A 27,396-nucleotide genomic window follows, 5' to 3' on the forward strand; every position below is an offset into this window, starting at 1 on the left:
CTTTGTGTACACCAAAATGGAATATGGACTTCTCTACCTACACATATGCACTGATAGATCAAATATTAACATTTGCCTCTGTCCTTTTCGGGAAATGGACCTCCGCGGTCTTAACATAATACATACATGGTTATTAGCAGCTCTTCAGTGTAGATATTGTCATGTCTCTCAGAACTTGAAATCTAATAAATAATATTTCTAACCAGAGAACTCAAATGAGAGCCACCCGTGTCTACAATGATTTACCCCTTGAATGAGCACCAAACCTCATCAGGGATGAGTCAAATCTAGGAAACAGTTATCTTGCTTATAGTTTTGTATAGGTTTACCAGTCCATTAATATTTACCTATTGCTCCATTTCAAATATCCTGTAAATTTTACAGAAATTGTCCTGAGTTATCCATGAGTGAGCAGGTATTTTCAGATGAATTTTTTGAGGTTCGAACTGAGTTTTGATTTAGGAAGTGTTAATATATTAGCCAACACACTTATTTGGTATAAACATAAAAAGATACTCTTCTACATTTTTTCATGTACATTAAAAGGCTGAATATAATACAAAAAGGCTATAAAACTTTTTCTCATGACTTCACTGTATTTCAAATTCAAGTTAGAAATGTGAAAGCCAAATGTAAATCAATACTTGAGTGGATGTTAACTTAAGGAGGTAATAATCATTGTGCTTATAAAACTAAATACCATCCTGATACAAAATTTATAAAGATCAGAAAAAATATGCAATACTTAAACTTCTGCCCCTATAGAACACTTCCATTAGCTCAAAGGGATATAATTGAGAAAATAATTTTTCTCTTAATGAGCATTCCAGGATTTCTAAACCTATGTTAGAAACTCAAGACTGACCTGTCAATAAACTGATTTATTTAATCCTTTAAACAATATTTTTAGAAGTGAGAATATATTAGAAGAACCTCCTACAAAGTGGTAGAACAGAAATGACAGGACAGTATTTATTCTTATCTTTGACAAGACAGTATTTATCTTATCTTTCTGGTCATTTATATAGCATATATCTACATCTGATCATTTATGCTACAATGATAAATAGCTATGAAACAAAATGGTCTTAAAATTTGTAATCTCTTGGGCCAGGCATGTGGCTTAGTGGTAGAGTGCTTGCCTAATATACAAGAAGCCCTGAGTTCAATTCCTTGGTACCACATACACAGAGAATGCCAGAGGTGGTGCTATGGCTCATGTGGCAGAATGCTAATCTTGAGCAAAAGTGCTCAAAGATAGTGCTCAAGCCTTGAGTTTAAGCCCCAGGGCTGACAAAAAAATTTAACTGCATCACTTCTAAGATTTTGACTATATTATGAATTGATTAATATCAATTGTATTAAAATCTCATCTCGAGTTTTATGGTTCATATATTCTATCTAAGACCTGAAAGTTTAAATAAACTACCCATAATTATAGTTTTGTTTTAGAATGTCAGAATGCTGCAGGCAAATGTAGAAGGCTAATATAGGAGAACATATATTCACTTTTTCCTTATAATTATTTGTACCGGATTATAAATTATACATATTAATATATATAAACTAAAACTTAGTGTCAATGAAAAGAAAAAAGAATCATAAACATCAATCATGATAAGTAAATTATGTTCTATAAATGAAAAATAAGCACAATATCTTAGAAAGCCAGGCTACAAATTATGAAATGTAAATATATTTATTTTCAAATTTTTGCTCATTTATAAGACAGAATCTCTCTCCATAACACAGGCTGGGCCTCCAACTTGTTGTGTAACTGAGGCTTAGCATGAACTAATGGTCTTCCTTCTTCATGTGCTCCAGTGTTTGAATTATAGGTACTACCATCTTACCCAGCTTTATTTTCAAACTTCGAAATGGTGCAACAACCAAGACCAATCTCAGTAAAAGCCACTTAACCAAAACACTACTGGGAATTGCAAATACTAACATCCAAAGGGAAGGTCAGGTCCTCTCTGGCTTTCTATGGCTCATGAAATGATGTGAAAACAATATATTGTTATTCTTTTTCCTGGCAAGGGGGCCATCAAAAGTCTACTTCAATCACATACACGAAGATGCTTTCTATTGCTAAAGGAGCATCACTTTATAACATTTAATCTTTAGGCCTATTTCATAGTTGAGGTGTTGAACGTATGCCAAGAAAGACATAAAGAGAATGAGAAATGTACATGGAAACACAATTAAAAGTCTCAAGAGGAGAATCATAAGCTAAGCAAATGGAAACTAACTGGGAGGCAAATACAGGAAGGCTGTTTCAGGCCAGCCCAGAGGGAAAAAACTAACAAGAACCTGTCTCAAATATTATCCTTGTTGGTATAAACCTGGAATCTCAGCTACTCATGAGGCAGAAGTAGAAAGGTCACAGCCCAAGGTCAGCTCCAGGCAAAAGTGAAACACTATCTGAGAAACAAAGCAAAACCAGGATGGAAGCATGGGTTCATGGTACAGCACCTGCCTAGCAAGCACAAGGCTGTAAGTTCAAAACTCAGTGGTGTAGAAATAAATAAGCATTAAAAATAGAAAAAGAGGCATATAGTCTGGAGAAGTTTAAACATAAACATCACCTCAATGATATTTTGCCATCTCAAAGATAATATTGGTGAGTAGAACCAGAGAGATTAGCTCTGTCTAATCATCCACCTTTGTGAATTACTGTTTTGAAAAAAGCCCCTCCCAAATGTCTACCATGTAATAATACCAGCCTAACAAGAATGATGGTAGACATAATAAATGCTTTCAAAACATTGATTTTTTTTACAAATCAGTGCTAAATAATAGCAAAGTATCTCTTAGTATTCTATTTCTCTCTGGCCAAAGCAAATTTTGGCCTCTCAGTATTGCTGGCAGCGAAACAAACCTGACGTCATTCTTCTAAGCCCAACTGGCAGCCCAGCTGTGCTATTATCCCTGGGAAGAGTGGTCATGTACGGTAACACCCGAATTATATGTCTATGACCAAGCCAAAATTACCCCCCTTGGAACAGAATTCAGTCTCTGAGAGTGCAGCACTGAGAAGACATGCTGGGTTGAGCAGACTAGTCATGGCAAGGCACATTTTTGTTTGAAAATGGCTCTAAATAACTCATATCAACTTGGAGTTTCAGACTCAGGGCTAATTTCTATGTGGACAGCCACTAAATGCAACTGCCTTGACTTTGATTTTCTTCCCTATTTTTATGAGATGTATAAGGTCATGACTGTAAATATAACTCAAAGTTATATGAAATACCAAATTAACTATTAAGCATTTTACTTTAAAATACATCTATTCTTTTTCTTATTTATGAATTGCAAAGGCATGTAAAACCTCTGCCCAAGCCAACTGAGTTTAACAAAAAAGTGGATAGCATAGTTGTGCATTTTCTGGGATATAGTGTATCCAGATAGTAAGAGGTTGGTAATTCCACATATTACTTACAGCAGCGTCTGGGTGGACTTTTTCTATAGGCTTGCTATATGATTTTCTTTTCTTTTTTGCTACCACTAGTAATTGAACTCAGAGTCTCATGCGTGCTTAAGCAAGTGACCCACAATATTCCTATTCCTAGGGTTAATTTATGAAAAATAAACTGATGTTCAACACAGAGAGGATTAATCTTCCTACACAAAATATTTATGAAAAAATTCTTTTCCATACTAGGAGAAAAGTGGCACCTTACCAAGTTCCGTAAGCCATATATACTTTCAGGGTAAGGGGAGAAACAATAGAAGAATAAAACTAGGCTACAATTCTTTTGTTCATTAAACTGATTTTTAAGGAGGTCAAAATCTCAGCTACATTGGAGGAAGATATGAAAGGATCAAGGTTCAAAGCTAGCCTGTGGAGAGGAATAAGATGGTATCTGCTAAACAAGCCAGATGTGGTAGTTCATGGATATAATCTCAGCTATACAAAGTATTGGTAGAAAAACTAGTCAGAGTCTAGTCCTAGGAAATGTATGAGATTATCCAAAAAATAACTAAAGCAAAATGTGCTGAGGGTATGGCTTAAGTGGTTTAACACTAGCCTAACAAGCACAATACCCTGAATTAAAGCCCCAGAACTATCAGAAAGAAGATGGAGGGAGGCAGGAAGGGAGGATAAGAGGGAGGGAGGATGAGAGGGATTCACACAAAAGAAATGTACACAACACTGTGTATATTATAGCTGCACATATTATAATACTCATATACTCCCATCTCAGGAAACAAATTAAATGATTGAAAAGTACCTGTGTGTACTACCTTAGGAGTTCCAAATTATGGAGCAAGTAATATTCATTCAGCAGAATAAACCATTGAATAAATCATCTGACTTAAAAGAGATGTTTGCATAGGTTAGTCTTTTTGAGGGGGACTTTTGTCAGCTCAAACAGCTTATACCATTTCACTATATTTGAAAAAATATTATATCTAGAAGTCTCTAAAAATTTCTGTAGCATATCTTTTTTTCATATATTTTATTGTAATTAATAGAAGGGTTACATTATATTTGCCAGATAGGAGGTGCATTAATTCACATACATTGATACCCTTTCTCATGTCTTGGTCCCCATTTCCCTCCTCCCACCCTACCCTCTATAGCATATCTTAATATATTATCATCACTTATTACATGGAAACCTTTCTCACTTTTAAATATAAAAGTCGCTAATTATAACCATTAAAATTATTATTTGCTGTACTTGAAACTAATACAACTCAAGTGTGTTTGAATAAATGCAGCACAGTAAAACAACACACCCTAAATTTTGAGATCCTAGTTTGGGGAATGACTTTATTCAAATTATTTAACCTCCCTAGAGTTCAGTTTTCCCATCTGAAAAATGTAGCAGTGCCTACCATCATGATTATGCAGATTTCATGATGTATAAAGCTCTCACAACAGAAGTCAGAATGAAGTTCTTCATGTTTGTCAACCAATAAAATAAATATTGTACTAAAGCACAAACTGTATCCTTTGCTTTGAAGGTCAAAACACAATAACAAGCTCTTGAGAAGGCCTGCTGAATTTAACAGCAGGAGATGGCCAGCTCTAAGAACAAATTGAGATAAATGAGCAAAGCAAGGTATTTTTATCGTTATGGTGTCCTGGTCTTCAGTATAGGTGGACTTTCAAACTAAAACAATACATTTTACTCTATGTTCTTTCCCCACCCCCTATCATTCTGCTCTTAATCAGGCTCTCTTTTCTATGTTCCTCAGGAAATTGCAAGTCTGATTCATTGTTGAACTCTGAAACAAACACGTGGTAATATCACTGGCTCGTCCTTGTTTTTTCTAATATTGAAGTTGTATAGTTAGCCATTTCATAATAAATGTATTTTCCTATAGCCCTATACCTTGCCAATTATGTAAGCATCAAAATGTATACAGGAATTACTATTATTTCTTCAATAAGAAAGCATGGACTTAGCAACACAAAGGCCAGGTGGCCTTCACCAGGAGATTACTGAGACCTAACACTGTCTTAAACAGGGCCCTATGATAGGAAAGCACTGGAAAAGATTTAATGGCTACTAAAATATGTTTCACTACTACTTTGCTAAAATTCTATCAATAGAAATATACTTATTTAAATCTAAGTCTTTTATCCTTTAAGTGAATTTTTCCCCCAATTTTTCTTTTAAGTTATATACAAACATAGCCAGCTTGGGCTAAGTAGCAAGACTACCTTTAAAAAAATTAATAGACACAAAACAAAAGAAAAAAAAGAACATATTCAAAATTAGTGGCCAGCTATTATAACATTTAGATTCCTCCCTTTCACAATAGTTTCAAGAACCTAATTTAAAAATCAACTCAAGTTGTTATTAAAATATAAAAAGTCTTTATGGACTATCAATGTTGTCCTTGCAATACAACACCAATGACAAAACAAGGAGTCTACTTAATTTCTCTGCTGCTTTAGAACAACTTTACTTCTATTTGGTTCAGATAACCTTAAAAGCTTTATCTGTGGGTCTATTTTTCTATTAACATATAGAAAATCTAAACTGAGAAAGTAAATCTTCAGAAAAACATGGACTTTTTTTTCGATTGATAATAAGATAGAGTAAGATGCTTTGTTCATTGTATAGGATATGAGTCCAAACTACAATTTAATCTTTAATTCTCAGAATTCTAATTGAAAGAAGCCATAATAGTAATATTTGATTTTTAAGTATTTTCATTTAAGTAACTAAAGACGGCAAATTATTGAACAATTGCATTCACTTAGATAAGAAATTAATCAATAAATATTTCCTAGGTTTTTAGTTGTATTTCCTATACTTTTTTGGATATCAAACATAACAGCAGCAAATGAAACATGGAGATCCTGACTAGAAATAAAATCCTAATGAAAGAAAATAGCAAATGGGTGGTGGATGGTTGGCTGATGGATAGATGATGATTATTTAAACAAACTAAAAAATCAGGAATACATCATTTCTATGTAGATATTGAAAAGCATAGAATGCCTTAGACAGGTTGTAAAAGAACTTCTGTCTGTGAATGTAACGAGAGAGAGCACACTATGAAAAAAATGGAGTGGAAGAGCTAAACCTGGCCAGATTTAAAAAGACAAGTTTTTGAGGAGCTGGAGCATTCTCATCCTAAGACAGTATTTATCTTCTGTTCTTCAGATATACAGGAACAAGCAAAGGCGAAATGCTGAGGTAAGTAGAGAAAAGAAACAAATTGACCATGGGTGATTTCTGATTTAGTTCTTACCACTGGGAGATGGGATTAAAGGCTTCTCTTTCGTCTTTAAATCAAATCTGTCCTTTCAAAAAATATTTTTGAAAAGGAAAAATAACTGCTTTTAAGAGAACTAGACAGTTCCTGACATATATAGCATTCCTCTTAGCAATCATCAAAGTAATTACTATCAGAAAATAAACTTGTGTTTCATTTTGTGGTTAGTGCTTTGGAGAAATTTAAGAATGCTCAGTGTTGTTTTATCGATTAAAAGGGCTGTGGTGCCCAGACTGAACCTTTTCATAGATATCTCTAAAAATCACAAATACTGCACAAAATAAATCTAGTTTTCAATACAAAAGCACTATAAGACTATCAGGAAAATAAGTCCTTCAGCTACATGATATATACATTGCTATGTAGGTGCATCTTCATAGTAAGAGTACTTAGGATAGAGAAGTCATCTCATAAACCAACATAATGAGGAAACCCTCATTAAGGAAAAAATTGGCTTCAGGACACATTAAAAAAACCCACATATACTGTTTCTAGAATTTATAAACTAATGTTCTTATTGAATTTGGCCATCTTCCTTAAAATAAACTCAGATTTAGAAAAAGGAGATATTATATTTCCTAAACAATCAGCTACCTCCCTAAGAGCCTGACAAAATTTGACTTGGTCGCCTAGTCTGTGCCTGAGCCCATGTAGCAAAAGAAAGCTGACTGCCAGCTAGATCCTCATGTAAACTGAGTGGTGGAAGTGTTCCTTTCTCGATTTCAGATCGTAAGTCTCAAAGAAAATGACTTTGATTTCCCCAATTTCACTTTGAGCTTGCCACCGATGTAAGTTGGTCCTCACTGTCATTCTTCAGGGAAGATACAAAGACTCAGATAAGAAACATTTGCTGACAAACACACCATGTCCGGACTTTTTCATCGCATTCATGACAGTCTCCTTAAGATGTGACAGCTTATGTGACACAGTAAATCTTCTGGGTAAAGACAAAAATGTTCCCACAGAGCAATAAATTATGGCTAATTTATAATAGTATTTTTTAGTCAGCATTACTGCTAAGAAACAGATCAAATCATGTAATCATGCTTTGTTGAATGGAAGGGGAGAAAAAACTGACTTTTCAATCATATGTGTAAAAACCTGGGTCTGTGATCATTTACACTTTTAAGATGAATTCTCCATGCTCTTCCAATATTTACTATGTTCAATCATGAAAAATAAAGCTTAAATATAATCTTCAAAGGGTAAGTTATCCTATGGCTAAAATAAAAAAATTAATTTTTTTTCTTTCTTTCTTTCTTTCTTTCTTTCTTTCTTTCTTTCTTTCTTTCTTTCTTTCTTTATTTTCTGCTAGTCGCGGGGCTTGAACTCAGGGTCTGAGCACTGTCCTTGGGCTTTTCTCAAGGTTAGCACTCTGCCACTTGAGCCACTTCACCACTTCCAGTTTTTTCTATGTATGTGGTACCAAGGAATCAAATCCGGGTCTTCGTGCATGCTAGGCAAGCACTTTAACCACTAGGCCAAACTCCCGGGCCTCTTTTTTTATTTTGAAGCTGTTAATTTCCTTTTCTTAATTTTATTGTCAAGGTGATGTACAGAGAAGTTACAGTTACATGCATGAGATAGTGGGAACATTTCTTGTTGAATATTGCCAGCCCCTCCCTTGTTTTCCTTCCACTTTCCCTCTCCCCGAACCCCGCACCCCAAGATATAAAGTTAATTTCCAACCTAGTGTCTTGAGAGTATTACCATGCATTGGTTCCCCCTTAGTCTTTTGTCTCACTGTTTTGTTATTCCCCTTCCTCTCCCTCATTCAGCTAAATGAATATACAATACGCAGGGTACCAAAAATCAAAAACAGTGACAACAGGGGATTAACCCTAGTGGGGGTTACACGTGGCGCATTACAAACAAACTGAAAATCTTAACTGAGCCCTCCACTGTGGTCATTGTGTTGGCTGGGCAGGGGAAGTGGGGCCTTGTGCACAGGGCTTTATCTGCTCAAGACCCATGTGCCACACTTAAGCCATAGCTCTACTTCCAGCTTTTCTGGTGCTTAACTGGAGGTAAAAGTCCCCTCCAAGCCTCACTCCTCAGATCTCAGCCTCCTGAACAAGCAGGATTCCATGTGTGAGCCCCGGCACCGGATGATTGTGGTGGCTAATGCTGGGACAATTTGAATGGCCAGTTGTTAGGACCTAAGGTACAATGTACCGTTCTACAAAAACACAATCTCGAATCTTCTGAATATGTTCAGTTTACTCCTAGGCAATCATGATGCTTATTTATTTTCCACATAAATATATCTTATTGAACCATCACCAATATACTACAAGGTAAAAGAGGAAAATCATTTTTTTCTGTTTCCATACAGATTTATATATAAAAGAAATCCATAAAAATTTCAAACATATTTCCACTCTACATAATTTTAAAAATTTTCCCAAAATAAGATTCTGTAAGGCATATAATTTTTTGGTGTGAGAAGGGGACAATTTTTATGCTAGAATTGTAATTAAAGTTAATTATCAGAGGTTTGTTTTCCCTGAACTACAGCAGTACAAAAATATCAATGATTGCTCATTAACTCATCATGAAAGCATATATTAGTTCATTTTCATGCTAAAAAAAGAAATACATTAAGCTGAATAAATTTGTTAAGAATATATACATATATATATTATACAGTTTTAGACTTTTAGGTGTGGAACCTAAAAGAAAATCATTTCTTTAAACATGTAAAGTTTTGAGACTGGAAGTATATCACAAGTAATACAGAGCCAGGAGTAAACAAAATATTTGAGTAAAAGTAGGCCATGAGTTCAAGCCACAGTACTTGCACAGTGGAACAAAATTGAAAATCCTTTTCTTTCTCAGCTATAATAAGGGACAATTGAACAGAAAAAAAAAGAGAAACAAGAGAAAAAACTGTTAAAATTTCTAAAGTAAGGACTGATCTTGTTGAAAAATGGTTAAATATTCTATTCAATCTCACTGATCTAAAGGGGAAAAACAGGATATAAACTTTGTGGTACAGTCAAAGACTTTTCTTCAAGGAGCAAATGAAAGAATTATGAATAATGCATCACACAGTAACTGGCCAAAGAATGTTCAAAGAATGTAGACCTTACCCCTGATCAGCAGACTCACTAGTTTGTTTTTATTCTTTTTAATAATATGGCACCAATACACTCTGTCAGTGTGATCATTTTTCTGAGTTTAAGTTTTAGCAAATAAGAAATAATGAGGCATTCTATTTTGAATTTTAATAAATAACGCATTATTCACAAATTTCACACATCAGAGGATTGCAATATACATTTATTCAAAATACCTTCACTAAATCAAATCATTTAAAAGATCATATCAAACCCACTGAGTATAGGAAGGTTATGAAAGATAAGTTTACTAAAAATGCAATTATTCATGTGAGTAATATAGTCCCAGTTTTTAACATTACTTAATCTAAAGACAAATTTTAATAATTAAATTGAACAGCAACTTTTCTTGAGAATAAGCTAATCTTATAAATGTTTAAGTGTGTGTTTGCAGATTCTATACAGTTTTGATGGGCAAAGTGCAAATATATTAGTTATCTACAATTTTCCAGAAATAAACTAGCTTGAATGTACTAATGATATCAACTATATGAAACATGAACAAATAAATAATTTAGGCATGTGCAAAACTTTTCTTTTTGACCAGAACAAGATTTTTTATTTTGAGTATGTTTAAATACTAAGGAGCTAGTTTCTTTTGAGGAACAAAACATTCATCTCTACTTTCATGACTGTCCCATCTTCTAAACAGAGTTAGAAACTACTTTTAACATTGTCCAAAAGGAAATGTACCCTTTGCCTAACTTATATAACTGTACCCCTCTGTGTTTTGCATTTTCAAATATTTTTCTCAAACCTATCCTAGAGTTGATTCAAAGGAGAAAAAAATCCGATTATTGTAACATTTATATATATGGCTCCCCAGCAAATGGAGTCAAAAAGATTCACAACATTATCTGGGCTTGAGATCAATCCATGTTCTCAACAGCCCTATAAGAACATTTGATTATAAATGATACTACATAAAGCAAATCTTGTTAGTTCTTACTAAGTAAAAGCCAGTGGTGAATAGTGGAGTTAGACTATAGAAAGATTCCATTGTCTATATGCAGCTAAAGAAATGGTTAACTCTGCAGTCTATTTTCATAACACAAATACTATTTCTCCCATTCTTCCATTAACTACAAATGACTTTTTTTTTTGCTGTTGTTTTGCAAAGATCCTATTTCCAATTAAGACTTGCTTTTATCACAGTTCTACTTCTAGGTAAAGCAAGAAATGCCTTCCTTCAAATAGTTTTGCCAAAATAACGCAATTAGGAATACAGAACACTAAAGAGAACTCTCAAAAATCCTTATGCCTTTTTCTTTAGTTTTCACCTGTGAGTGCAAAAATACCATATGAGAACTATGTCATCAAGTTATCTCTTATGGTCTGCCTAGAACTAAACCATATATAGACAGGCAACAAGTCTTGACTAGAGTGCTAAGAAGGGTTACACCAGAGTCTTCAATAAGTGGGGCTAGAAAAACTTGATATTCATATGCAGAAAAATACTTGCCAGTTACAAAAAAATCAACTCAAGATTAATTGAAAATGTAAATGTCATGCCTAAAACTATGAAACAATTAGAAAAAAATATAGTGAAGGCCAGGAATCTGGCCCTTCACTAGTGGCAGAGTGTTTGCCTAGATGCATTAAGACCTGAGTTCCATTCCTCAGTAACACATACGTAGAAAAAGCTGGAAGTGGTTCTGTGGCTCAAGTGAAAGAACTCTAGCCTTGAGAAAGCCCAAGGACAGTGCTCAGGCTCTGAGCTCAAGAACTGGAAAAAAATATATAGTGAAAATGCTTCCAGACATTGGTCAGAATCAGTAAAGGTGTATTTTTCAAATAAGATCTCAAAAAACAAAAAAACCTTCACACATATTAAAAAAATGAAAACATGGATACAACCCATAGAAAAATATTTTGAAACTACATATATGATAAGAGACTCAAATAGTAAAAAGTCAGATAACCCAATTTTAAAATGGGAAATAATCCTTTTTAAAAATAGACATTTCTCGCAGGGCGCAATGGCTCATGCCTGTAATACTAGCTACTCAGGCTGAGATCTGAGTATCATCGTTCAAAGGCAGCCAGGGCACAAAAAGACCTAAGACTCTTTATCTCCAATTAACCTCTAGAAAATGGGAAGTGGAGCTTGGCTCAAAGGCAAGGTGGGTTACCTTGAACTGAAGAGCTCAGGGACAGCGTCCAGGCCGAGTTCAAGCCCCATGACCAATTAAAAAAAAAAAAAAGACATTTCTCTTAGGCGTTTGGCCTAGTAGCAGAGTGTCTGCCTAGCATGCATGAAGACTCAAGTTCAATTTCTCAGTGCCACATACATAAAAAAAAGATGGAAGTGGTACTGTGGCTCAACTGGTAGAACTCTAGCCTTGGGAAAGGACAGTGCTTAGGCCTTGAGTTCAAGCCCAAGGTCTGGCAAAAAATAAAAATAAAAAATTATTTTTAAAAAAATAGACATTTCTCTAAACAAAACATACGAATGGTTCATTGATAGCTGAAACACCAGCATTTGAAAGGCTAAAACAAGAGCATAGGGCTTCAAGGCCAACCTGGAATATATAGAAAGTTTAAGGTCAGGGCAGGGAGTTTGGCCTAGTGGTTAAAGTGCTTGCCTAGCATGCACAAAGACCCGGGTTTGATTCCTTGGTACCACATACATACTAAAAAGCCGGAAGAGGTACTGAGGCTCAAGTGGTAGAGCTCTAGCCTTGAGAAAGTCCAAGGACAGCACTCAGGCCCTGAGCTCAAGCCCAGGACTGGCAAAAAAAAGAAAAAGTTTAAGGTCAGCCTGGGCTCCATAAGAAGACCTTTCAAAATAAAATAAAGGGGATGGGAGTTTAGCCTAGTAATAGAGTGCTTGCTTAATATGCATAAAGACCCAGGTTCAATTCCTCGGTACCACATACATAGAAAAGCCAGAAGTGGTGCTGCAGCTCAAGTGGTAGAGCTCTAGCCTCGAGAAAGTCCAAGGACAGTGCTCAGGCCCTGAGTTCATGCCTCAGGATGGGCAAAATAGATAGATAGATAGATAGATAGATAGATAGATAGATAGATAGATAGATAGATAGATAGCTGTGTGCTGACATCTGAGGATCATGGCTAAAAGCCAGCCCAGGCACTAAAAAAATCCATGAGACTTTTATCTCCAATTAGCCACCAGAAAATGGGAAGTGACAATATGGCTCAAGGGTTAAGGCAGTAGCCTTGAGCTGAAGAGATCAGGGACAATGTCCAGGCTCAGAGTTCAAGTCCCACAATCGACAAAAAAAAAATTTAAAGAAAAATTTTTTAAAAATAAGGCAAAGTAAATTAAAGGGATACAAAAGGCCAGCAGATAGAACAGAAAATGTTTATCACCTCCCACCAGTAAAAATGATTATCAAAACGAGTAAAACTATAAATTACTAGTGAATTTGGAGAATGTCAATCTGTATTGCACACTGTTGATGAGATTGCCCATCAAGATACTCACTATGAAAAATAGTACAGAAATTCCCTAAAATCTTAAAACTAAATTAGCTTATGCATCAGCACTGCACTACTGAGTATATATTTGAAACAAATAAAATCAGAGAGATATCTGAGCTCCTGTATTTATACATAGCAATACCATTCACAGTAGCCAAGGAATGGAATCAGTTGAGGTGTCTATCAACTGGTGAATGGATAAAGAAAATGTGACAGGCACATACAATGGAAGACTATTTGGCCATAAAAGGGATGAAATTCTATTGCCAGTGTGACTATCACACAATATATATACATGTGTTGCAACATCATGCAATAAACACCAATGTTATGAAATTTTAAAAATTATACAGTATGATTTGTCAATGAGCAAAAAAAGTGAAGTAATATATTTTATTCTTTCACTGTTTCAGAAAGCAATAGGGAGTTAGTAATACCATACCAATATCTTACAGGAAAGCTTTTAAAATGTTATCAGTTCAGTTTAAGGCAGTTTAGACACAAAAGAACAGATTTATTTTATCAGTCATAAGACAAACTTCTTCATCTTCTTCAGCTAAGCTCATCATTCTCCTTCCACTGTAGATAATAACCAAAGTCATTTCTCATTCTGAAAAATATATACTTGGGTGATTTCATTGTTGTGGGAACTCCATGGAGTGTTCTTATAAGAACTGAAATGGCAATGACATCACCAGACAGTATGAGCTTCTGGGATCTGGGGTCTGTGTTATCTAAAATACCAACATGTGGTATAGTGCTGTGATCACATTGCCTTACCATGAGTAGTATGTTGCATTATCTGCAGTCTGCAAATAACCCAAGGCGAATGCATCAAGCATCTAAGATTCTGTCTCTACCACTGCAGTCCAGTTTATAGAGAACTGTGGCATTGTACAAAGCAGAACTCAAGTGAAAATCAATCCTTTCCATAATTCACACCTAATAAAAATTCATGCTTAGAAAACTGTTAATTATATTTGAGAAATGTGAAGACCTGGAAAGATTGTATATGCAGGAAGCACAAGGCCCTGAGGCCAAAACCCAATACTATCAAAAAAGAAAAAAGAAATTTACATGAATAAGAGGGAATAAAAACTAACCCAGAGATTATGAGCATTTTCACAAGTGGTAGAGGATTAACCTTGAACACAGAGTGGCTCCGGGACAGAACCTAGGCCCTGAGTTCAAGCTCCAGGGTTGGCAAAAAAAAATTAAAATATTAAGAGCATTTTCTATTAGAAGATAACACAAGCTTGGTAAAAAATTTAATAATAATAAATCAGTTACAGCCCAATTTGAGGTCATTCTGGGCTACATCACAAAACCCTGTCAAATCCACCAGCACAACAATGTTCACTGCAGCACTATTCACCATAGCAAAGATATGGAACCAACCCAGATGTCCCTCAGTTGATGAGTGGATCAACAAGTTGTGGTATTTGTACACAATGGAATTCTATGCTGCTGTCAGAAAGAACGACATCGCCCCATTTGTTAGGAAATGGAAAGACTTAGAAAAAATCATACTAAGTGAAGTAAGCCAGACTCAAAGGAACTTAGGCTCAATGGTTTCCCTCATTTGTCATTGTAGAAACCTTGGGCTCTACTAGCAGAGATCTGCAATAGAGCAAAATCTGGATACATAAGACCATATAATGTGAAGCTAATTGAAAGGACCTCCAGGATATTGAAACAAAAGCCATATAATGAATGATTGTTGTCCTTAATGTACTATGTTGTCTCTCATCTCCTTTGCTGTCCCTTGGTTATCTCATATTGGTATAGTATCTCACTTTGTTATCTGATATATTGAATTTATTTGTATTTGGATATTTGAAATTTGATAGGGAAGGGGGGGAAACCAAGACGGGTGGGGGGTATGGGGGGGAGAGAAATGGGTACCAAGACATGTGAAAGGGTATCAATGTATGTGAATTAATGCACCTTGTATCTGGCAAATATCATGTAACCCTTTTACTAATTACAATAAAAAATAGAAAAAAAATTAAAAAATAAAATAAGACTGGTAATGCATGTTACTTTTAGTGTCATACTGACTATAAATGTGGATATTTTCATAATAGATAAGATGTACATAAAGATGTCAAGTTAAAAAAAACAAATATCTTTAAAGGCTTTATGATAAAACTTAGACAACAGCAAATGAGTAATTAATGTCAATATTTTTATTAATGTCAATATTGGTCTGTACTTCCTACTATCATATTTACATGTTTTTAATTAAATCTCTGTTGATACTTAATATGGCCAACTAAATTTTCATACTTAAGTCTAAAGTCTAATTATCTGCAAAGTAGCTTCCTTTCACTCTACTTTGACAAAAGAATCATTTTCCCTTCCCTGACCTCCCACTGATTATGTATATTGTTTATGTCTTAGTTTTTCAGCAATAATCTGAATTTTTTCACATATGCAAGGCAATAAGCATACAAAAGGAGGAGAATGGAACTAACATTTATGATAAAAATTGCCATAAATACGACACTATATTAATGCTTTCTTAGCAATTTTCAAATCCAGCTATGCATTAAAAATCACCTAAGGATCTCATTTTAAATACTTTATGTCTTATCATCATCACAATTTTGTCAGGGAGAGTTATTATTCCTTTATTCAAATTACAGAACTGAAATGTTTCTGAAATATTGTGATATTTTCCATAGAGATGAAATAATGAACATTTTGAATTTAAACTAGAATTCATTCATAACTCAGAAAGTAAATGGTTAACATCTCACAATTCAGCCACCATTACAGGAGTGGTTAAGTGTGGTGAACATGGGAGGGCTGTATTTCTCATTGGATTAGGAATCAAGTAACAGTAAAAGCTTGGCTTTTGAGTTACTATGAGAGAAAAAAGAAACCCCCAAATGTTTGGAGATTTCAAAAAGAAAATACAAAAATTTATAGCTTCCATAAACACCCATACAAGGCATTTTGTACTAGCTTTTTATTAGTGGTAGCATAAAAACTAGCTTCCAAAGTTCTCCACAGTCCCCTTACTCTTGGCTCCACCCAAATCTGTATTTGCTGCATCCTTCAACAATACCACCAGCCATGAATCCCACCCAGCCTGCCTTCCAGTCTCATCTCATATTATTTGTCCGTTTCGTCTCTGTGCTGAAGCCACTCTGGATTTTTTTATTTTTTTGCAGCCATGGCTAGTCATTGAAATTTTGTACACTTCAAGCAGAGACTATCATGTTTCCCTGGAATGTTTTTCTTTCTCCTCTTCATCTATCTAATATCCATTTATCCTTTGGGGCATTAGAAAAAAAAAAGCTTTCTGTATTGCCTCTTCCTATTTAGATTCATAAGTGACCCAATTTTTCAGCATCCTGCACACTCTTTTTCATTTCTACACAACTTTTACAATTATGTGTTAAACTGAAGGACTAATATTCCATGTCTGTATAACCACCAGACTATATGCTCAAGATTTTGAAATATTCATTATTATATTCCCAGTATTAATTACAAAGTGAATTTCATTCATTTTTTTTGCCAGTCTTGAGCTTGAACTCAGGGCCTGAGCACTGTCCTCAGACTTTCTCAAGGTTAGAGCTCTACCACTTGAGCCTCAGCACCGCTTCTGGCTTTTTTCTATGTATGTGGTACTGAGGAATCAAACCCGGGCGTTCATGCATGCTAGGCAAGCACTCTACCACGAGGCCAAACTCCTGGGCCACTTTCATTCATTTTTAATTAAGACAACTGTGCATTACAATAAAGAACGAAGCTCAAGTCAGTCATTGACTTAACTACAAACTTTAAGGAAGATTTTTAAGAACAATATGCATACTAGTGACTCACACCTATAGTTCTAGCTACTCAGGAGGCTGAAATCCGAGGATTATGGTTCCAAGCTACCTGAGAAAAGTGACTTTTCTATCAAAATAGTTTGCTACCTTTGTCCAGGTGACTTGGTTCTTAGAAATTATGTTTTAGTTACATCCTTTTTCTGTTGTACTTTAAGGCCCCCTGTTAAAAGCGCTTGAATTTTAGTTATATCCTGCTAATTGAGCCACATCCTTTTGCAGATTGTGAACCTCAGCTCAGCCAAAGAAGCAAAATGTAGGGCCTGCTGGGTGAGGGATAAAGAAGAGAGCAGCCAGCCTGTTCTGTGTGCCTTCTTGCCAGATTCTTAGCTGATGGAGCACCTTTCTGCAGAGGTAACCTTGCTTTGACGAGTGCCTTCTGATTTGGTGTCTTTATTCCTATGTGTTACCACAACGTTGTTGCTGTTTTGGGTTTTGGGGGTTTTTTTGCCAGTCTTGGGACTTGAACTCAGTGCCTGATCACTGTCCTTTCTCAAAGCCAGAGCTCTACCACTTGTGGTACCAGGAATCCGAACCCAGGCCTTCATGCATGCTAGGCAAGCACTCTACCACTAGGCCAAACATTGGTTTTTATGCAACAAGTGCTATTAGACTACAAACTATGTATATTTTAAGATAGAGTAAAATAGTTTGCAGCAAAGGAAACAAAAAACAACACAAGACAGAACAGCCAAATCAAAGGAAGGACAATTAAATGTATGACAATCTAAATGGAATGTGAAAGAAGAAAATGAAAAAGAACCAGGAATTGGTGGTGTGGAGTGGAATTTGTACTCCAATTAATGAAATTCAAAAAGGACAATGCAGCCAGAAGCAATAACATAAAAATTAAAATGACCAAGAAGACACACCTTCTGGGAAATCACAAGACATCCTGAAGAAAGCTATGGTATTATACCAGCAAAACCATGGAGGGCTCTAGTTAAAATTTTCTAGATTACAGAAGTCAGATTAGTCTCAGATAACAGAGGGGTTACATTTTTACGCTCTACTTAAGACTTACAATGATCTATGCCAAATTTTTTAGTACATTTTTGACTAATTTTCTTCTCATTTTTTGTTATACTTTTGGTTTGAAAATGAGGTAGTTTAAAACTGGGTTAAAATTCTAGCCCCTTTGATTATTACAACATATCCTCTAAGACATTTATAATTACATGATAAGAATTTATTTTGAAGTGTTCTTAACTTCTGATGCTGTCTATCCTACTAGACTGTCTTTGAACTTTGAAGGTCTATTTTCCTAATGTAGCAGATACAATTTTGTTGCCAGCTCTTTTATCTCAGCCTGTCATGAACTATTCAATTATGATGACTAATTCTTCTAAAATTCTCTGCTACTTTAACCAGCCAGTTTTATTACTGGTCAAATGATAGTCATTACTTATTATACTACTATGTATTTTCTCTAGCTCATAGATAAAAGAAGAAAAAAGGCAAAGTCAAGAACTCATAACAAACTATATCCAACCAATAGAGACCTTATAAATTCTCATTGGTAAATCTTCCATAATAGTATTTCTGTTGTGGTTATTTTGTGTTTTAGTTCCCATTGTTTTGGGGCTTGAACTCAGGGATCTGGATGCTCTCTAGATTTTTTTTGCTTAGGTCTAGGACTCTACAAATAAAGAAACAAATCCACTTCTGGCATTTCAGTGATTAAGAATCTCATGAACTGTCCTACCAGGCTGGCCTCGAACAATAATCCTCAAATCTCTGCCTCCTAAATAACTAGGATTACAGGCAGGAGTCATCAAGGTTCCATAAGTTTTATCTTGCCACTGTGACAACTTTTTGTACTATGGTACTGTTTTCCAACACATGGTGGCAGTTACATGGATGTACACATATGATAGAATTATGCTCTTGATCTTGGTATTGTAACATAGTTACATAAAATACATCCAAAGTGGGAAACTGAACAAAGGGTACATAGAATATCTTTGTGGTTTAAATTTCTTTTGAATCTGTAATTATTCCAAAATGAAGTTTTTTTAAATTCATAGTTTCTAGTCTTTTAGAGGCACTGCTAGGACACTAAAATAATCCAGAAAAATGAAAAAGACCTGAAAGGCTTTCCCATGGAAGATAAACAGCTGAATATAAATGTAGTCATCAAGTAGACTCAATTAGTTCTACAAGATTTTACAGCTTCTAAGTTTTACATAAAAGTCAGAAACTAGATAAAATGAACATCCAGTAATTCTGAAGGAGTTGTAAAATTGGGAAGAGCTTCTGTTTTCACAAAAGACAGCATAATTATCACAAATAGCATTGACAGAATCTCTGCTATGCACCAAACAAAAGAATTATTTTTTTCTCATCTCAGTTGTAGACCAATTACTGTACTTAGAGTCCTGCTAACTCTGTCATCTTTTTTGCATATTCCTGTTTTCTGAACCCCTGATGCTATGTATAAAATTGCAAAGAAGGGAAGGAGAATTAGTAACCATTAAGAGGCTAAATGCCTATGCCTATTCTGCAGCATAAATTACATAATCACTCAGTATTCAATGATTCTGACTGAGTACCACTGAAGATAGCAGGGGGAATCCTTGTGTCTTTTGGGAATATCAATTGTGTATCATCTGAAAAAAGTTTAAGGCTACTTCTTTCTTGCAATTACAGCCATCATTTACAACTGTAAATGCACCCAATACACAAACTTATTAGAATATAATGCTGCTTGCGGTAGTTTATCTAGGTTTTAGTTTTGTTTTCGCACTAGACATTATACTCTTGATCCTAATAATTAAAGTCTGTTTGAATAATACCTACAGAAGCTTTATTTTTACCAAAGGTATAAGAGATTTGTAGGTATTAACCTAATCTATTATGTGTAACAGAATTTATTAACCATTTTTTCAATAAACTGCTTACTAGTGTGTTTTATGTTGTGCTTTAAAGTTGTTATTGGTAATTCTTGACATGTTTACAGGAGAGTCTAATTCATCCTCTGTATCTTCTAAGCTATTCCTTACATTTATTATTTGGATGGTTCTGATCCTTTATAATTTTCTCAAAGGTTTTACCTATCAAAATCTGTAGTACTCTGATTATCTACTCATGTGTAAGAAGTAATCTTAAAACCTAGTGATTAAGAGCAACAACTTGTTATTGTCTCTCATGGTTCTGATGTCTGACTAGGGTTAGGTGGGATTTCACACAACAAATCTCTGTGCAGCTACAGTAAAGGCTTGGCTGTAGTTCCAGTACATGGAGAGTTGTTAAATGAGCTGGACATCTAATACAGCATCGGCAAAGTGCAAACAGCTGGGTCCATCTGACTAGAATACCACCATGGCTCTACACCCTTTATGTCCCACACCTCTCTGAGATGGAATGTTTTCAAGATTGAATATGCCAAAAGTTGCAAGCAACTGCCTCACCCAAGGTCACCTGGCTCCTAAGGATGACTGAAACCCATTCCCCGAGCCAATGATTGGCACTTGCAGGGACACAGAGATCACAGAAATTTACTCACCATTTCCTTATGTTAGTTTGGAACATTTCTGAAGGGCTACCAGCTCCAGAGCTCCCACAAGAATACACCCAGTTGTTGAATTATCACTTCTGATGCTCTTCTTGCACTCCCAGTACTTGATGTCTTCATTGAGGTCACAAACACAGACACTGGCCTAGTACATTCATCCTTCTAACCTTAGCCTTCCACACAGCGTCAGAGGACAGGTTTGCTTGACCAGCACAGGGCTAGAAGGTAATTTACTTCTCTGAAGTTAGCTGAGGTTAGAAATCCAGATGTGTAATCACCTGAACAGCTTGGCTCTCTAACAGAATCGACTGTTCACTTACTGTGCTATGATGGACAAGTTTAAGAAGGTAAATACATTTTTAAAAAATCTAACATGGTACACTGGAGCTGATGGACAATTCAAATACTCTCCCTCTCTCTCTCTGGAGATAAACTAAGATATAAAACAGGTTGATGCTATGCTTACACTTTAGAATTTTCATTATTTTTAGTGTTATCTTTAAGGGGTTTCAATTTAACGTGTCACATTATAAGTTCAATAAATCTGACTCAATGTTATCTTAGAATTTTAATTCTGATCTCTCCAGTAATTCGAATCATTAGCCGTGTACTTTCAGTTGGTTTACCTTAACCATCAGGAGAAATTAACTGAGACTGAAATTATTTCCAACTTGAATATTTACGAAAAGGGTCCTATAAGGAAGGAAATCCCATAAATCTCTTTAGGGTTTCTTGAAACCTTAGAATTCTCTTAGATAGGGAATGCATTAAACTCAAAGCACACAAATCAATAGATTTCTGAGTAACAGAAGCCAGTCCCTGTGACTGTTTACTCACTAAATATGTACGTAGTGAAAAATCAAAAGTGTACTCTCAATAGATAATAAGAGGGAAATAGCAGGCAGATTAGAGGTCCAGAAATGTAAATTAGTCCCTGAATGAACTCAGCCTGACTTGTTTATTCTAGCAGCCAATGTTCTAAAATTCTCAATAAAGAATCATCTGGGAAAAAAAATCATCTGCTAGCGCCAGACACCACCTGAAAATCCTGTCTAGCAACACATCTGACACAACACCAATATGATTTCAATACAGTTCCAGAAAAATACACATGACTGCTGATATCCTAAAACTCAAATATGATGTCTATCTAACCCCAATTCTATTTTTTACCACCTTGGAAAGAAAGCTTATTTCTCTAGAACCCATCTGTCTTCAAAGGGCCTCTTTGTTCTGTCCCATCCATGGAGAAATTCTTCCATAACCTTATTTAACAAATAAAATAGACTACAGACCTATGAAAATATAGAGGTTTAACAAAATCAGCAGGTTAGGTATACACATTCATAAATTTTTAAAGCTATAGCTGTATTTTCTGATTCTGACTATGCTCTGAGATGTATCTTCTGTGAATAAAAATTCTATTCTGGAATATGATCAAATGTAGATAAAAATGAAGAAATTGTGATCTTTCTGAATATTCACATAGGTTTTCAGAAGAGATTTACACTTCAAAATAGGACCTTTTCTAACAGAGTTTAGTTGATAATTTAGTTGATATTTCAAATTCTTTTCAATTAATGTCAAAAGGCTGTTTTTATGATATGGCATATATAATATGCTTGGGACTTAGGATAACACAGTGAACAAAGCAGACTTGCAATTTGCCTGCATAGATTTTTAGAGTGTAAACTCTATTGACTATAAAGGATCTGAAATGCATGAAATGATGATTCCACAGAAAAAGAGTAGGGAAGGCTGATATTGATATATGTGATGAAGCCTCCAGAAATGTCTCTATCCTAATTCTAGAACCTATAAATGTTACCTTACATGGCCAAAGGGACATTACAGATGGAATCAATTTAAAGGTATTGAGATAATTATTCAGAACAATCTGAGTTGGCTGTACTTGGTCCTATTCGAGCCTTTTCCCAGGTGTGGTACAGAAAGACATTTCAGGACAGAAGTGGGGTTAGCAAAATGCCACATTGCTACCTCCGAGAATGAAGATAGTCACAAGAAAAGCAATGAGTGTGTCCTGTAGAGGCTGGAAATGGCTAGAAACAAATCCTTCCAGGGAGACATCAGATAACAATGCAGTTCTTCCCCAACTTTGCTATTAATGTGCTTAGTTTTCAATTCATAGTTGGAGAGGGTCATAAAATCATCACTCTTTCTATGTTATATATTCTCATTATAGATAGAGCCAAATTCAGAAGGCTTCAGTTAGCAGATACCTATTTGCCAAAAAGGGGTCCTTTTGGGGGTTTTAATGATCTGCTATCACTGTCTTGAAATCTCAGTAATTTTTAACCTTTGAATACATGTAATCCAATGGGGCAAGGAAAGCCACATAGAAGCTCACACCCAGTCCTGCTTCTGGAACTGGTTATTCAACTTGTTTTTTTTTTTAAATTTATTTTTTATTGTAATTAATAGAAGGGTTACATTATATTCACCAGATAGAAGGTGTACTATTTCACAAACATTGATACCCTTTCTCATGACATGGTCCCTATTTCCCTCCCCCACCCCCCATTCTTTTTTTCATATTTTTTATTGTAATTAATAGAAGGGTTACATGATATTTGCCAGACAGAAGGTGCATTAATTCACATACATTGATACCCTTTCACATGTCTTGGTCCCCATTTCCCTCCCCCCACTCCCACTCCTCATCTTGTTTTCTCCCCTTCCCTATCCAATTTCAAATAACCAAATACAAATATATCCGATATATCAGGTAACAAAGTGAGATACTGTAACAATATGAGATAACCAAGGGACAGCAAAAGAGATGAGAGATACTTAAGGACAACAATCATTCGTTATATGGCTTCCTGGTAATTACAGCTGCCCACTTCTCTTGAGGAAGACCTTGGTAGTCATTACAGTAGGTCAAGGTCATGAGGATGGGATAAAATGGCCTGTGTTGGTCTGTGCTCATCCCATAGGAACACCTATGCTCTAAGAAACCTAAAATTCAATAGCAGTGAAAACTGTTCACAGATCACCAAAGAGTTAGTGGAAGGAAAACTTGGTACTAGGACCCACAAATCACATAACTGTCCCTACTTACATGTGCATAATGTGTATGTGTCTATATAGAAAAAATGAATTCTGCTCTAATTCTATAATTAATAATTGAACAAATATGCAACTTTACCGTATTTTAATTTTTAAATACTAAAATAATCTTTTCATAGCTTAGAGATCAGGGGAAAGGCATTTTAGCACAATAGTATCACTTGAGATTCTTATTCTAGCTTCAACCATTCTAGCAGAATATGACATTACCAATATTCTTCTTGTTACTAAAATCTGCTTTACAACTTCAATTTCTTGAGAGGCAATAGATTTTTGTCTGGAGCCAAAATTTCAAATATTGAGTATGGAGATACATGAAATGTGTTGAAGGGTCCTCAAAACTCATTAACTAATTTTAGCATATTTCTATTACCTACATAATGTACTTACACTGAATAAATCTTTAATTTCATGACAAAAAGCTTTATATATTATGACTATTTATCAAAACATACATTCATAAATCTTGAATTATTCAACTTTTAAGTCAAATGAATAAATATTCTAAATACAGCTCTACAGTTCTATTACCTAAGGAGATTTCATGATTAATACAAAATACTCCCTTCTCTATTTATCCACAAATACTACATTTCAAGATCTCCAATGAAATAGTACAAAATGAAATACTAGATGTACTCTAGATATATGATGCTTGTGTATGTGTGTGTACAATAGTTTAATTTATAGCAGGTACAGTAAAGATAACCACCACTAATAGAATTATTAAAATATATTGTAACAACAGTTAGCTGAAAACTAGTGAATTATTGTGGAGTTTTCTATTTAATATTTTCAGCTAATTGACCCTGAATAACTGAATCCATAGAAGTCAAAAGCCATAGAGGGCTCCCCTATGACCCAGCAATTCCACTCCTTGGCATTTACCCAATCACCCAGAAACAAGGACATACTAAATCCTCTAGCACAACGATGTTCATTGCAGCACTATTTACCATAGCAAAGAACCAACCCAGATGCCCCACAGTAGATGTAGGATCAAAAGGATGTGGTACTTATACACAATGGAATTCTATGCAGCTATCAGAAAGAATGACATCACTCCATTTGTAAGGAAATACAAAGACTTGGGAAAAAATATTAAGTGAAGTAAGCCAAACCCAAAGGAACATAGGCTCAATGGTTTCCCTTATTTGTCATAATTAGTACAAACCTTGGACTCTCCTAGCAGAAGATTACAATAGCTCAAAAGCTAGATATATAAAGCCATATAGGATGAAGCTAAATGAAAGGACCTCCAGGATATGGAAACCTGACCTATATAATGAGTGAATGTTGTTCTTAATGTACTATGTTATTCCTCATCTCTTTTATTGTCCCTTGGTTGTTCTCATACTGTTACAGTATTTGACCTTGTAATCTGGTATATTATATATACATCTATTAGTTTATTTGAAATAGGAAAGTGAAGGGGGGAAATAAGATGCTGGGAAGGGGTGGGGGAAGGAAAATGGGAACAAAAACATGAGAAGGGGTATCAATGTGTGTGAAGTAATACACCTTCTATCTGGCAAATATAACTCTAACCCCTCTATTAATTACAATAAAAAATTATAAACATAAAAAAGGCATAGAGAATCATCTATTGTAGAGCTAGCAATATTTTCAAGATTTCTTTATTGTATTAATGATTTTTGTTCATTTTATAAATGTCAAGATGGGAACAATAGTTAATGTACAGTTTATAAATTATATATATAAAGCAAACATTTTCCCAAAATTCAGTAAACATTGTCAACATTTCTAAGAAATGCCTAAATGGTAACGGGTACAGCACATTTGAAAATGGTCAAAAGCTGTCCAAACTGTTGGAGCTTTGTCAAAGTTCAACAAAATTAACACCAGGAAACAAAGTTCTAATGGGGAGCAGAGAGAGAAACAGACCAATCAAGAGGAGAAAGGAATAGAATGCGATCAAGGGATCAATGTATATCTTACAAAATTAAGAAAAGTGAGGGAAATGGCAGGTTGGGAGGGATGTGTGAGAATGTTGATCAAGATGCACTGTATGCATACACTGCTTTGTAAAATACCAATTCCTTTTTACAACTACTTACAGATAATATTAAAAAACAAACAAACAAACAAACATATTATCCAAACTGTCAGGGCTTTGTACTGGAGCTCTGTTACACTGGATTCTATCTGGTACTGAGCTTTGTGCTACTCTCTATATCTTCTCTTTATCCTTTCAACTAATGAACAACCCTAACTTCCTTTCTCCAGTCCTCTTTTTCAACTCATATCTAGATACTTTCAGAAATAAAACAAACTATGTAAATACTTCTCTAGTTCTGATGACATCTCTAGAAAACTCGAAGTTATTATTCACTAGGACAACCCAATCCATTCATGAAAACTCACCTTCCCATTTGTAATTGATCATATTTTGTGGAGCACCAAAAAGCACTTCAACACATATTCATAGAACAAGTGAGGACAAATGGGAAAGAGGATAGTAGGTCAAACTGATCACTTACGTTATTCATGTACTCAGAAAGCAGATCCTGAAGAGCCTGGCGAATGGCATTGCACTCTGCAATGATTCGCTCCCGGTGGAAGTCCCGTGTGCAGGAAGAGTCTGCCAGCAAAGCAGCCCCACTGATAATGGCTTCAAGGCGTTTTTCTAGTGATGGCCTGATTTCCTCCTCCGTCACTGTGAGTGGATTTAGGACAATTAAGTTCTAAAAGACAAGACACATTTGGATGGTTAGTATTCCGTGCTGTCCCATTTTTATGGAAAACAAGTATCTTGTTTTCACACTTAGAGCTCAGATGTAATAACAAGAGAATGGCCCAATTCAAATATAAGGCTATGCAGCAATGATCATTCTACTCTTGGTTCTGAGTTAAAATCATGCTCTTCTCATTCAGCAAGATATCTTAAGCTCCCTGAGCCTCACATTCCTTTAACCTGTAAAAATGATAGTAATGTCACTTTTCTCATAAAACCATAATAAATACATACTTAAAACTATAAACAGCACATTATTATTCACCTTAGCAACACTTCTGTAGTAGTATATCTCCAAGTATATCATCTCATCTTGCCAATACTATAAGAAAGTGTGCAGCCACAATATAATTAGCCACCTGTTTCAGCTGATGAGTGAGACTGGGAGACTGCCTTAAATCAAGGTCAAAGAGCAAATCTATTGTGAGCTAGGACAAGTATTCTGATCTCAGAATAAGCAATTGGTTATCATTTCATTGTGTCTCAGTATAAGCCGTAAATTCTAATTCTACCACTAACTTACCAAAGATGATTCTAGATTTTAGTTAATTAAAATGTAAACTCCATTCTTCTACTGAGAAGTCTCAAAAACAAATTCTCAATGGAACAACAACCCAATTAATAAATGGGATAAAGACTTAATCTTTTTGGTGAGACCATAACCCTCTGGGTTTGACCACTGTTCAAAGTCTCATGTACCTAAACCTACCTTCCTAGTTTATATACCACTTACACAATGTTTCTCTTTGGATCACTAAATTACTGCAAACTCTGATGTTTCCCAGTAAAAAGTCAAGCCAAAAATAACTCTCCATTGGGGCATTGTTATTAAGAAGATTCACAAAAACAAAATTAGATTTAATTGCTCAACTGTAATTAGGAGATGTGACAAAA

General features: G+C 35.1%; 1 protein-coding gene across 1 annotated transcript in view; it reads right to left on the bottom strand.

Annotated features, from left to right (window-relative positions):
* Positions 1–27,396, bottom strand: part of Ctnna3 (catenin alpha 3) — a 1,180,588-nt gene that overhangs the window by 870,077 nt on the left and 283,115 nt on the right. The window contains exon 7 of the mRNA XM_090346411.1: positions 26,249–26,452. Coding sequence (XP_090202537.1) covers positions 26,249–26,452 — 204 coding nt within the window. The remainder of the gene's footprint in view (positions 1–26,248; positions 26,453–27,396) is intronic.

Source organism: Megascapheus bottae, chromosome 15, assembly GCF_031878675.1.
Source record: "Megascapheus bottae isolate mThoBot1 chromosome 15, mThoBot2.hap1, whole genome shotgun sequence".
NCBI classification, from domain to species: domain Eukaryota; kingdom Metazoa; phylum Chordata; class Mammalia; order Rodentia; family Geomyidae; genus Megascapheus; species Megascapheus bottae.